The following is a 12317-nucleotide window of genomic DNA, read 5'->3' as shown; positions in this document are numbered from 1 at the left end:
TCCTCGCACCCCTGGGCCTGTGCCCGGTAGACCCGTTCGGTAATCCATCCATGATGACACACTTAATCGACGCAGCCTCTGAACACAGGTGGGTCATTTAAACCATCAGTCTCCACTCTGGTATCCTACTTACATATTGTTTATTTGAAAGCTCTGCTAAAAAACACCTGCTATTAGCACTACTGCTGCTCACATTGCCGTTTTAAAAGCCCGCTAGTTCACCGACAGCGCGGTCACGTCGCATGATGAGCTTAAAATGAAAAGATATAAAAACTTTGAGTCGCTGACCAGACTCTGCTCGGCGGCCATTATCAGCCATTTCTCTCTTCCAGCAGATGTTTCCTGTCAATTTAGGACCTGCTCCAACTCTGACCCAAGGATTTACGCTACTGTCCGTGGAGATCATCACTGCTTCACTTCACCAAGGTAAATATTTTTCCATTTCTAATATGCCTGTCATCATGTGCTGCGTCTCTGCTCCGTTCACTCGTTGTTTGGTTGCATAGAGAAGCTCAGGTGTGCGCTGCTCCTCAGCGGAGGTGAACCACAAACCAATAATTTAGTCTTTACCTCTGAAGTATTTTGGAAAACCGAAACATTTTATTGGAAGACAATTCTGATAAAGTGTAAATCTCACTTCTGTGGCGCTTGGCTATGTTAGTTCTAGCTCAAGTGTGGAATTGGGCTCATTGTTGTCCCTTGTGGTTGTCGGGGGAAAAACACCGACTACAAGTGCACCACAACACTTGATTGGGATTAGGTAGATTTATATAAAGTGTTCTCAAACAATAGTTTTGGATTTTACAAGAGAATGCTTTGGCTGGTATTATGTCCCATGGGTGTGGGTGGGTGTGTGTGCGCGTGTGTTGTCTCTGCTTTAGCTTCTGCTGCTGGATGCTAATGCTAAGTTTGATTAGATGTTGATAGAATTTCTTTCTTCTTGTGGCTGCTGAGCTCATTTTTCTTTTGGTTGCTGTTTGGTATACATCATAAAGCTTTATTTGTGTCTGTTTACACTGTGGTGAAATATGCTTGATTATCATTATGAGCGCTGTTGGCTGTATTGTATTTTGTGGCATGTTTCCTCGTTGCTGTTGTTTTGGGCAGTTTAACATGACTTCTCATGCACACCACCCATTCATTCATGTAATCATTTCCCTGTTATAGTGGCTGGATTGAAAACTCTACATGGCTTTTGTCACACACAATATGAAAAGTCACAGCATTTTCACCCAAATGAATGTGTTTATGTGACAGCTTGCTTTACTATTCTTCACACCCAAGCTACACTACATCTAACCTATTTAGTTCAATTTAAATTCATTTTTTTGTATAGAGCGAAATTACAGCACACATTACCCCAAGGCACTTTACAGGGTAAGGTCAAGACCTTACCTAGGTCTCAGTGTTGTTGTTGTTGTTGTTGTGATGAAGCCAGAGCCTAGACACCAAATATCAACTATGTTTATATATAGTATTCACATAATATATAATAATATATAATATGTTGCCTGGCTAAATGCAGTTAATTGCTTATTTTCTGGCTTACTTTTGGAAAAAAGAAAGCTGCTTAGAGTTGAATATTTATATAACAGAAGCATTTAAATGAACAAATAATGACTTTTCTGTGTTTTCTATGCCTCTCCAAGTCGTGTTATCTAAAGCCAAGTGCATAATGTTTTATGGACCTTCTGGGTCTGTATAAAAAATGACTTCAGCTTCTATTCAGAGGAACTCAAGTCAATATTTTGCGCCCCACCCCCTCCTCTGGACAGAAGCCAGATATTTTACCACACTGATGGTATGCAGCCTCATGGTGGTGAATGGAATTCCTTTGCTATTGCTGCAGCTTTGTACACTTTGCAGACTCAATAGTATGACATAATAGTTTGTAAGTATTTGCAAAAATAGTGACGTAGTAGTTCAAATTCTTCTTCTCTCTAAGCCTCGTGTAAAGGCCAATATTTTACTGGCTGTGAAACTGAGGTGAAAACTTTGACAAAAGGAACATTGCCAGTTTATTTTTTTAGATAAAGTTATGGAAAATGTGTCAGTATATTTAAGAGGTTGTTGCTTGGAGGTTGCAAAATAATACAATTTTAAATAGTCAGCTGGAGCTGGTTAAAAATTTTCCCATTTAGATCTGCAGGTTTATTCAGTTGAAGTTCAGGTAATTGTGTTGTTTCTGTCAAGCTAGCTTTTTTTTTTTACTGTGTTAGTCTTGGGTCCCTTTTATATATGCAAAGCCTTGCTCATAAGGTCCAGAGAGGAAAAAAATAAAATGAGGCTGAAGGGACTTAACAGGCAGGTCTGATCCAAACAGACAGACTGTGCGCTCCGAAAGGTACAGCGAAAACAACGTAATATGAGATTTTTAATGTTCCTCACCATGGGACACTTCCTCGGATGTTAAAGCCACACAAAAACACCCATTCACACAGAGGTAGACAGACTCTCCTGTAGACAAACATTAAGCTATACTGTATGTGTTTATAGATGTAACTTGATACAATGCATAACCACATGTACAGACACACGTTTTCACATCTTGAGCCTAGTTTTCCATGATTACTTTGAGGGGAACTCCTGGATTTTGTAAAGAGATGCTTCGTTTGTAATTCCTAAAAGTTTTCCCAAACTATCAAGGGGCTTGAATAAGAAAGCAAACCACCAGCACTAGGCCCTCGAGCACAGATCTGAGCCTGTCTACCATGCAGGAGGAATAAATCAGATAAAAAGCAGAGAGAAAAGGGGGGAAAAAAAGACAGTGAGAGTGAGTGAGACAGGGAGAATAACACTTTAAAAACCCCTCCTCCCTAATTTTCCACACAGATGGAGGCTTAAAGCACTTTTCAATGCAGTGCAGCTTTCTCCAGTTTCACTAAAGCATTTCAACTTGTCTCCACAAATCCTCCCTGAGCTGTGTGCTGCTGTTTTTTCAGATATAAACTTTTTGATTTGATTCAAGAAAGTCTTATTTTAACTAGCCTACATAGAATTCACAAAACCCAATTTTCTTTCGCCTGTTACGCACAGTTTTGTTTTATTTGAGAAAAAGTCAATTCAGCTGTAAGTTCAGTTACGTTGGCTAGATTTCTCTCAGAAAGAAAGGGGCAGACACAGAGACACGCTCATTCATTCTCTCAAACACAACGGTGGTGAAGGTAAAGAGGAAACGGTGGCACCGGCCGACTCACCTTTGCACCAGGAGAGCCAGGGAAGCCAGGAGCTCCAGAAGGACCGACAGGGCCCTACAGAGACAAAAAGACAGACTTTCAGCTCAACTATTAATTACTGAGATTTCCAGGTGTAGAGAAGTAGAGGCTACTCTCATACTGCAGAGGGGTGTGTGGGGAGAAGTGAGGGTTCGAACAAACAGGGATGTTTGGTGTTTATATACTCCGTTTATTATTAAATCTCAAACCAAATGATGAAAGTGAAATAAATGAGACTCATGTTGATACTCACTGGGGGACCAGCAGGGCCGGGCAAGCCATCATTTCCACGGGCTCCCTAAAAATAGTAAGAAATGCATCATCAACACGTGAAAAACAGTAGGACAAAAGTTTCCTTAATAATGGGACGTAAATAGTTTCACACAAGCTATTCAAATTAGCAAACTGGTCCATGAGAGTAATGTAATGGATTAGGCTTTACACACTCCTCCAAATTACAGTGCACTTATTACCACAAGTGCTACAGTTTGGTACAATAAAAGTAAAACCCCTAAACTGCACTCTAAGGATATGCTCACCAACTCTGTAGTAGACACTAAGAAAGCCAAGGAAGCATCTAAACCATGTGTTCTGGATCAGATGTTAGTTTTGTGTCCAATAAGAGTTTTTAGGTTAAAAAAAAAGAAAAAAAAAAAAAGACACTCACAGCAGCTCCACTGGGTCCAGGACGACCTCTCTCACCGGGCAAACCACGAGGTCCCTATGTAGACGAGAGAGAGAGGAAAAGAAACCGTCATAATCAGATTACTATTCTAATTAAAACTGGGATTGTACATATTTTCTCTTGTTGATGTTTGATTGTTGTGATGTCCAGAAATTCCCACCATTGGTCCAGGAGCGCCGTTCTCTCCGGGAGCGCCAGCCTCACCCTAAAGAGAGGGAAGATTTAGCTGTTAGTATGGCAAGGCAAACTTAACTAAAATAGTCTACGGTTTGGTTGAAACCCCATTAGTTGTTACCTTGGCAACATCTATTTCTGGGGCTATGTAGTCTAATGTCAATGAAAAATCATCTTATTGGCCCAGCAAGTGTTATTTGAGCTGTTGTTGCCTTTTTTAATACTAGGTTTTGTCCATTTTAGTAGGGCCGACATCAACACAGACAAACTAACGGGCTGCAAAAGAGTTGGTACACACATAAACAACTCTTACCTTAGAACCAACAGCTCCAGTCTCTCCCTTTGCACCATCAAGACCTGGATAACCCTAAAACATTGCACACAGAGACAGTGCATAGTTAGGAAACCAATAATAAGAGCACAAACAATAACCAAACCTAATTTTCCTGGAAATCTTCAACAAACAAACAAACACACTCACTCTGTGTCCCTTGATGCCGGGCAGACCAGGAGTTCCTGGGAATCCACGAGCTCCCTACAATAGAGGAGAGATGATGCACAAGTTTAATATACAGTGGAGGGAACAAAGATAAAGCAGAGAGTATGAAATAATGTTAATGTCAAGATTTCCTCCCCGGGTCGGGAACAATTTTACAACAAGTTCTAAAGCAAATTAAAGTGTCAGATGGGGTGGAATTTTTTTTTTTTTTTTTTTTTTTTTTCCGCCAAACAAATTTTTCAAAAGTTAAGTCCTGTTTCAGTTCCACCTAATATTGGTCACTAAATGCTCAGATTCCTGGCTTGAGATGATAAATGACTCCATCTAAACTCAAAATATTTATCACAGTATTAAATATCTGAAAGTGTTACAGTAACTTTCCGTTTTTAGCACTAATCAAAATTTAGATACGCTTAGTCTAGATTTCTATCAGTCGTGCTTTATTGTATAATCAGTATACAGTTAAATGTAAAACTACGCTGACAGTTTGAGTTGATTTAGGCTCAGTAACAGTAGTAGTTGTGTAAGAGTTCATAGATGTTGGGCAGTTCCCACAAATCTTGTTTTATTGCCAATGAATCAGCTTCAGTCTGAGAGCTAGTATAAGAAACTCTTGCACCTCATTATGATACTGATTGCTGGCCACCAAAGAGACAAACGAAACAAAACCTTTCAGTATATAAAGTAAGGCCTCCCTTTCGCAAAATGCCCTGTTCATAGAAGAGTTGGAATGAATCCACAGAACTGAGAAACCTCACCTGAGGTCCAGTAGGTCCACGCTCGCCTGATTTGCCAGGTTTGCCAGCTTCACCCTAAAACACAAACGGGGAGGGAAAGTTGTGTAAAATAAAAATATAGTTAAAATACACAATAAATTGTGTCAATTTGTTAATTTCATGTAAGTGCTGCCTTTTAAAATGTCAAATACTGTAGTATAGTTAATATTGTTGACGTGAGAGTCAGCACCCCTAGTGGACACAATGTGATATGTCATGTCTGCTGCCATCATGTGGCTAAAAGTAGAAATTACACTTTGATGTCTGTCACTCCTTTGTAAGGTAAATAAGCAATAGACATGATGAATGTCTAAATGTATGGCAGTAATGAAACATCTTATCTCTCATAGCTGTTGTGTTGGCTTAACCCTGAATTGCAAATTTTGATGGAAAGAGTATGGACAGTACAATGTAAAATACATTTGCAACATTTCTTAAAAAAAAAAAAAAAAAAAAAAAAAAAATTCTATGGTAGTGTAGCAGTAATAATACCCAGCTACAAAAATATCAGACACTGTAGTTATAACAAGATGCTGAAAATAACATTCAGAAATAAAGGTTATGAAATGGTAGAGTAGTAATTAGAGAAATATAGTTATACTAAAACAAAGAGCTATCAGAGACCAATAAAATCAATTAATGATGGAGACACTGTGATTTATACTTTATAATAGTATACTAAACAAATTTTAAAAAATCAAAGCAGTATTTCTTTGTTTTTATGAGAATATGTGTTAAAAGGCCACAAACGGGAAATCAATACTCAGCATAATTCACCTATGACAATCATAACAGTGACACAGTTCTTGTAGTTCCTGTAGTCAGAAAAGGCCTCAAGAGAATTTCTTTCTTTCTCTGGTGGTTTAAGGTCAAATTTAAAGAGGCCCCATTCAAGTGATTTTCAAGTGAATGGGGAAATTGGTCTCAGACATTTGGACCCCATCTGTATGTATTTCTAGTTCTATGAAGTTGTGAGATACTTACATCATCTCCAGGTTTTCCAGAAGGTCCAGGGGGGCCACGGGGACCCATGGGGCCCTATTATTATGAGTAGAGAGAAAACAAGCAAAGGTGAGACACAGTTACCATTTATAACCAACAGAGGGCAGCATTTTGAACTTTGGGTCAAAATTTATAGCCTGTGGTGACAACTATTGCTCTCCTTGACAGCAAACTTAATGAGACACATAAAACAACCTTCTTTACGTGACTTTAATAATCATTCAACCTGTACATATTAAACTTACTGACATAAGCTGCCATTAATAATGTGTTTACTATTAAGTTAATCAAAAACGGTTATCTTGGTCATCTGAAACACATTGAACATTGCTTTATTAATATGAGCATCTCTTTGTACACACTGAAGGATTTACATTCCTGACAATATTATGACTCTTCATGACAGTGTTATTCAATAAGAAAAGGTCAGAATCAGCAGGATTTATAGAGGAGATTAGGCCAAGAAGATGGAACAAATATCCTCATTATAAAGTTCAGCTGTTTCCAGTCTGTCTCTCTTTCTGTCTGCCAATTTCTTCCTTAGGCTTCTCACTTATCTATTGGTCTATTGGTCCTATCTTTATTTTGACAACTAGATGACCTTACTCTTTTCTTCTGTATTAGTCTGTCTTGAGTAAGCAAGTGAAAATGTAGACAAAACAAAACTCTGAAGTGCTCATATTGAATAAAACACTGACCCGCAGTAACATAAGGGATGTTATATTAAAAATAGAAATATATTAAAGACATGTTGTTAATTTTCTACTCTGATGAAAAAAATCCCAAAACTGTCTCATTACATTTTCAAAGGCTAAAATTATCTCTGCACTTCACAAACACTTCACTGTCAAGTTATTTTCTGGTAGGAAACTTGATTTTAATTGCTCATAATGATGTGCTGGCAAGTAGGGCACCTCCACCTGCTTATCTGAACTCCACAGGAGCAGATTAACACAGCAGTGGGGAGACCCTGAATTGTCTACCTGCTGAGGGAACGGGAAGGACAAGGATAGTGTAAACTACAGGAAGGGTAAGAAAGGGTAAAGTGTGTGCAGCGAGGAAATAGAGAAAATTCCGAGGAGGAATTGTAAGAAAAACAGAAAATGAAAACTAATGGAAGGGCTTAAGGCTTAATTCTGTCTGAGAGTTATTTGAGGAGAATAAAAATGAGCAGGAGAGGTACCCTGCCTTTCACCATTAGATGTCAGGCTTCACACAGATGTGAGTTTGTGACTGTGAGGACTGACCAACTGTGAGGGTTGTAAAAGTTGAAATGTAAGGAGCTGGCTAGTCAAATACAGGATATATAAGTTAGTGGCTGGCAATGAAAGGTTAGAAAGTGTTAATGGAACTAAAGTATAGCTACAATGGGGCAGCAGTAGTAAGGTTTCCACATTGTAAAATTGAATAGGATAAGGTTGAACAGACTGTCCACTTCAGTGGTTTTGGTTCTTTTTGCTTTTTTTTTTTTTTTTTTTTAATTTTTTAAATAGCATCCTGTCTCACTTGCACACACTATACTGTATCAACAATATCTGATTTTCCTTTTTACTTTACCTGTTGAAGTCATTTGAAAGCTAATAGTGATTTTGTGGATGATGCCATCCTTTTTAAAAAGTTAGACACGAGTAGAGGGAGATGGATGAAAAAGAAAAGAAGAAGAGAGGCTTATCGGCGCCTGGAGGGGAGGGGAGACATCTAAAGAGGTTATGAAAAAGGCTGTAGAGCAGGAATTTATAATAAACCATGTGATGTGGACTGTGGAAGGAGTAGCACTCTTTGGGACACTTACAGATTGTCCGGGCTCGCCAGCCTCTCCTGGGTTGCCTTGGAAACCTTGTGGGCCCTGAGATGTAGAAAGAAGAGACAGGCTGTTTGATGAGAGTGTAACTTTTTTATATACACAATGGCAAACAAGAAGCTAACAGGAAAAAAGACTGTGGACTGATCATGAACTACTTTAATAACTGAATAAGTGTTTTTGTAATTTTTAAGCAAAAGTTCACTGATGTGAATCCTTGATAGCAACACGACATGTTCAAAACAGTTTCAATATATCAACTGTGGGCTTTAGGAAATCATGACAAGAGCATTTTCCACTGTTTTGATATTTTATTGACCAAACAATTAATCAGTTCATCAAAAAAAATATTAATTTGTTTTGATTTGAATAAGTCTTATGTAGGAAGTCTCTAAATATGTGTAATTTGTAGGGATGCAACTAAGAATCATTTTCATTATTAATTAATTTACAAGGTATTTAAATGGAGTGAAAAATGCCCATTACAACTTCCTGAAACCCGAAACCCATTCTTCACATGTCTTGTTTTGTCCGACCAAAAGTCCAAATCCAAAAGGTGTTCGGTTTAGGGGCAAATTCCTCACACTGAAGAACATGAAACCAAAGAATGTGTGGGTTTTTCTTTTTTTTTTTTTTCACTGTTTTTGCTTGAAAAATGACTGAAGCAGTTAATTGATTATCAAAATAGTTGCTTATTTTTCTGATGATCGACTCATGGATCAATCAGTTGATCGTTTCAGCTCTAGGCATTTGTAACAGATGCCACTACCCTAACCCTAATTCAATTTCACATCTTAATTTACAGTATATTTTATTTAAGGTAAACACAAGAAACTTGTGCTACATAAAAAGAAGACTTGGAGCATCTATACATTTAGCAAAATCGACATCTGCAGCAGCCCAGAGTAGAAACACACAAGCAGTCGTTACAAAACTACTTCTTCGTTAAATTTCTGTGTCTGTTTGTCTACATTGCAAACTGCAGCTTTTTTAAGTGACACTTCTTCCCTACAAATGTCAGGCAACCTGTTTCCTATCTAAACGCAGTCGTAGGTGCCCAAGAAGTAAATACTTCTCTCCCAATGTGGGCTTTGGGTGATAAAACCATCAAGTTGAGGCAAGTCAGCTGGCACTGCCTAAAACTTAATAGCTTTACTCTGGAAGTTAGAGCTCAGTTGCAGGCAGGAACAGAAAAGGGCAGGGGAAGTCGGGGATGGAAGGTGAAGCCCAGTAGGCTCTGTGAGAGGTAAATTGTCAGGTGTTCTACAGTTTGTCTGGGTCGTGGCATAGGAAAAAGCCCCGGAGCCTGCAGCTGGGAGACGAAGGGTTCTCCGTGTGCCACCCTCCTCCATAAAACAGCAGACACTCGCAGTTAAAACAAAGTGTGTGTGAGTGAACATTCATCTCCGATGTATGGTGATATGCTCTCTGCTGGTCATTTTCTTGGTCATTATTGTTGTTAAATTATAAATAGATATTAATCTAACTCTTGTTAAATACACTCAGGGGGTGTAGACACTGTGGCATACTGTATGTACGCAGCATCAAGCACATTACAACTCTTAAGATTCAGTCTTCAGTATCCTGTCAGTGACTGAACACAGGGTCTCGTCTACAGGCTTGTGTGTTGTTTGGGGAGGAGGTACAGGAGGTACTTACAGGTGCTCCGGAGGGGCCAGGTGGTCCTCTGGGTCCCATAGGGCCCTGAGGGGAAGAAAACAGACAAGAGACACACCATCAGGCTAACAACATATAATCACAGTTTAAACTACACAAACACAGGGTAGTGCACAATTATTTTACACATTTTGCAATTCTGTTTAAGTGTATTAGGAAGAAATCCTGCACTCTTCTCTTGTCCACTTAAATTCTGTCAGAAGCTATAAAAAAAAAAAAAAAACCATTTCACCTGCTTTGCCCTAAAGCTACACAAAACTCAACGGCTCTACTTGTCAAATCCATAAATCGTTTGAAATTCCTCAGTGGCATTCAGACTTTCTGCTGCTCTCTATCACTCTCTTTTCACTTGTTTTCACCCCCCTCCCCTTTCTTTTTCTGTCAGCTCCTTCTCCCCAAGTCCTGTGTGTTTCTGTAGTTCAAAGGTCATCAGCGGTAGTGCTGTAATCTTAAAGGAAGCGCTTGAACTCTACATGACTTCTTTCACTTTGACATGGAATGAAAAACAACATAATACTGAGCTATCCGGGTTTAGAGAAATTCCTCATCCCAGAGATGTGAGATTTCAGGCACCAGAATAGGACGAGGTGAGGTTTCTTAAACTAAATTTTCCCCAACTCAACCTTAATCTCCTCAGCGAGTGCTTCTGGCTGGAGTCACATGCCTAAGTCATTTCTACTTTAGCTTCATGCATCAGTGCTCAACAAGAGAAAATCACATTCTGTGGAGGTGATGAGCCAAATCTTCATTATACACTCACATACACAAAGAAAATCAGCCGTATAAGAGAGAACAATGGGGCTTTATGAGTTGCTGTCAATAAAGTTTCACAAGATTCCATCCTCTAAGTAAGTTAAGAAAAATGATTCAGATTACTTGGGACAGCTTTCCTCATGGATGAAAACATATTCCTTTCAGTAGGCTTGCTTTTATAACCCCTCATTTCAGCATCATGGTTATGCTTAAAAAAAAAAATCAGGCATGGCAGCCAAAGAAAACGTCACAGCACGGCACAGTGGTCCTCAGAGGGGAATGAAAGTCACCTTTCAGTGGGTGTGGGAACCCTTCACCACAGCGGGTAGAAACTTATCAATGGGGCTCTATATCTTCAGGAACTACTGAATGTGTGTTTGAGGGACAAGCATATGTGTGCTTATGTGTGTGTGCATACATTTCAGTAAGAGTGTTGTTTGAGGGTTTGGTATGTAAGTGTATGGATATGATTTGGGGTCGTGTGTGTGTGTGTGTGTGTGTGTGTGTGTGTGTGTGTGTGTGTGTGTGTGTGTGTGTGTGTGTGTGTGTGTGTGTGTGTGTGTGTGTGTGTGTGTGTGTGTTTGGGGTGTTGTGATTGAACATCAGTCCAGTCTGTTCTTTCACTGCTCTCCCCCAGCAGGCTGGTAAACGCCAAAGTAAATGTGGGCTGGCTTCAAAAAGGCCCAGCACTGTGGTGCGCTGTCAGACATGTGGAAGGACAGTCAGTAGGAGTGCAGCCACACACACTGCTGCTAGCTGTGGGGATCTGATTGACTCCAGCCGCTGACGCCCCCCCTCCCACACAAACACACCATCCACCCCTCCTGGTGTCTCAAACCTCTGCTGGGCTGAGACACTGCCAAGCCGCTCTGTGGCTCTCTAAACCAAAATAGCTCCCAGTGTGCTCCTCACTCCATCTCAGGCAGGCTGCCATGCCAGCTAACCGACGGCAGCAGTGGTTTTTCAGGGGTTTGGAGTATAATGACAATCAATGGCTGTTTCCTCAATTTATAAAATTACCCCTTGTTGCTCCATGTGTGTTTATTTGTCTTCAGGACGCAGAATTATTTTCTTCAGCACTTGGGAAACTTCTCACTTTTATCTCTGACGTTTCTCTCAAAACCATTTTTACAACATATGCAAGGCTATATATCAGTTGGACTAGTCTTAAATCGGTAGTCTGCGTAGTTTCCTCCCAGCCTTGATGATTTTAAATCCTACATGGGTATCTCCTCTTCTGGTGACGAACAATGGTGATGATGTGTCCATCTCGTAGTTTACAAATTTGATAACCATGTGATGCTTCTCTGGTTCACTTAAGGAAGTCCACAAAGGTCAAAGTGCAGAATCAGCCACAGAAAAAAAGAAAAAAAAACCCCACTGGAGCTGGTTGGCATTCAGCATTTTACTCCAACACCTTGAGATGTTGCAGATGTTGTCTGATGCTGAATTTTAACCCGGGTCTTCATGTGGAGAGACAAGTCTGTCTAAGCACTCGGCTTTGCTCCTGACCGCTCAAACTGTTGCATCCTAGCAGATTCATAAGCAGCTGACTGTTTAAAAAAAAAAAAAAAAAAAACAAAAAACAAAAAAAAACCCAAAAAACACAGGAGTGGCAGCAGCTCTCATCATCACTCGCTCACCATTGGTCCTTGCATCACACCCATCTGTGCGCCGCCAGCCTTCTCGTCAAAGCCACCAGCCATCTGAGCAGCAAAGTTCTGAAAAAGACAAA

General features: G+C 39.8%; 1 protein-coding gene across 1 annotated transcript in view; it reads right to left on the bottom strand.

Annotated features, from left to right (window-relative positions):
* LOC111223942 (collagen alpha-1(II) chain) overlaps positions 1 to 12317 on the bottom strand; it is a 48784-nt gene that overhangs the window by 26820 nt on the left and 9647 nt on the right. The window contains exons 8-18 of the mRNA XM_022748255.1: positions 12226 to 12303; positions 9812 to 9856; positions 8144 to 8197; positions 6334 to 6387; positions 5332 to 5385; positions 4556 to 4609; positions 4388 to 4441; positions 4061 to 4105; positions 3883 to 3936; positions 3469 to 3513; positions 3198 to 3251 (exon numbers count right to left, since the gene is read on the bottom strand). Coding sequence (XP_022603976.1) covers positions 3198 to 3251; positions 3469 to 3513; positions 3883 to 3936; positions 4061 to 4105; positions 4388 to 4441; positions 4556 to 4609; positions 5332 to 5385; positions 6334 to 6387; positions 8144 to 8197; positions 9812 to 9856; positions 12226 to 12303 — 591 coding nt within the window. The remainder of the gene's footprint in view (positions 1 to 3197; positions 3252 to 3468; positions 3514 to 3882; positions 3937 to 4060; positions 4106 to 4387; positions 4442 to 4555; positions 4610 to 5331; positions 5386 to 6333; positions 6388 to 8143; positions 8198 to 9811; positions 9857 to 12225; positions 12304 to 12317) is intronic.

This window comes from Seriola dumerili, unplaced genomic scaffold (assembly GCF_002260705.1).
Source record: "Seriola dumerili isolate Sdu_G_001 unplaced genomic scaffold, Sdu_1.0 BDQW01000121.1, whole genome shotgun sequence".
NCBI classification, from domain to species: domain Eukaryota; kingdom Metazoa; phylum Chordata; class Actinopteri; order Carangiformes; family Carangidae; genus Seriola; species Seriola dumerili.
This window is presented reverse-complemented; position numbering and strand designations above follow the sequence as displayed.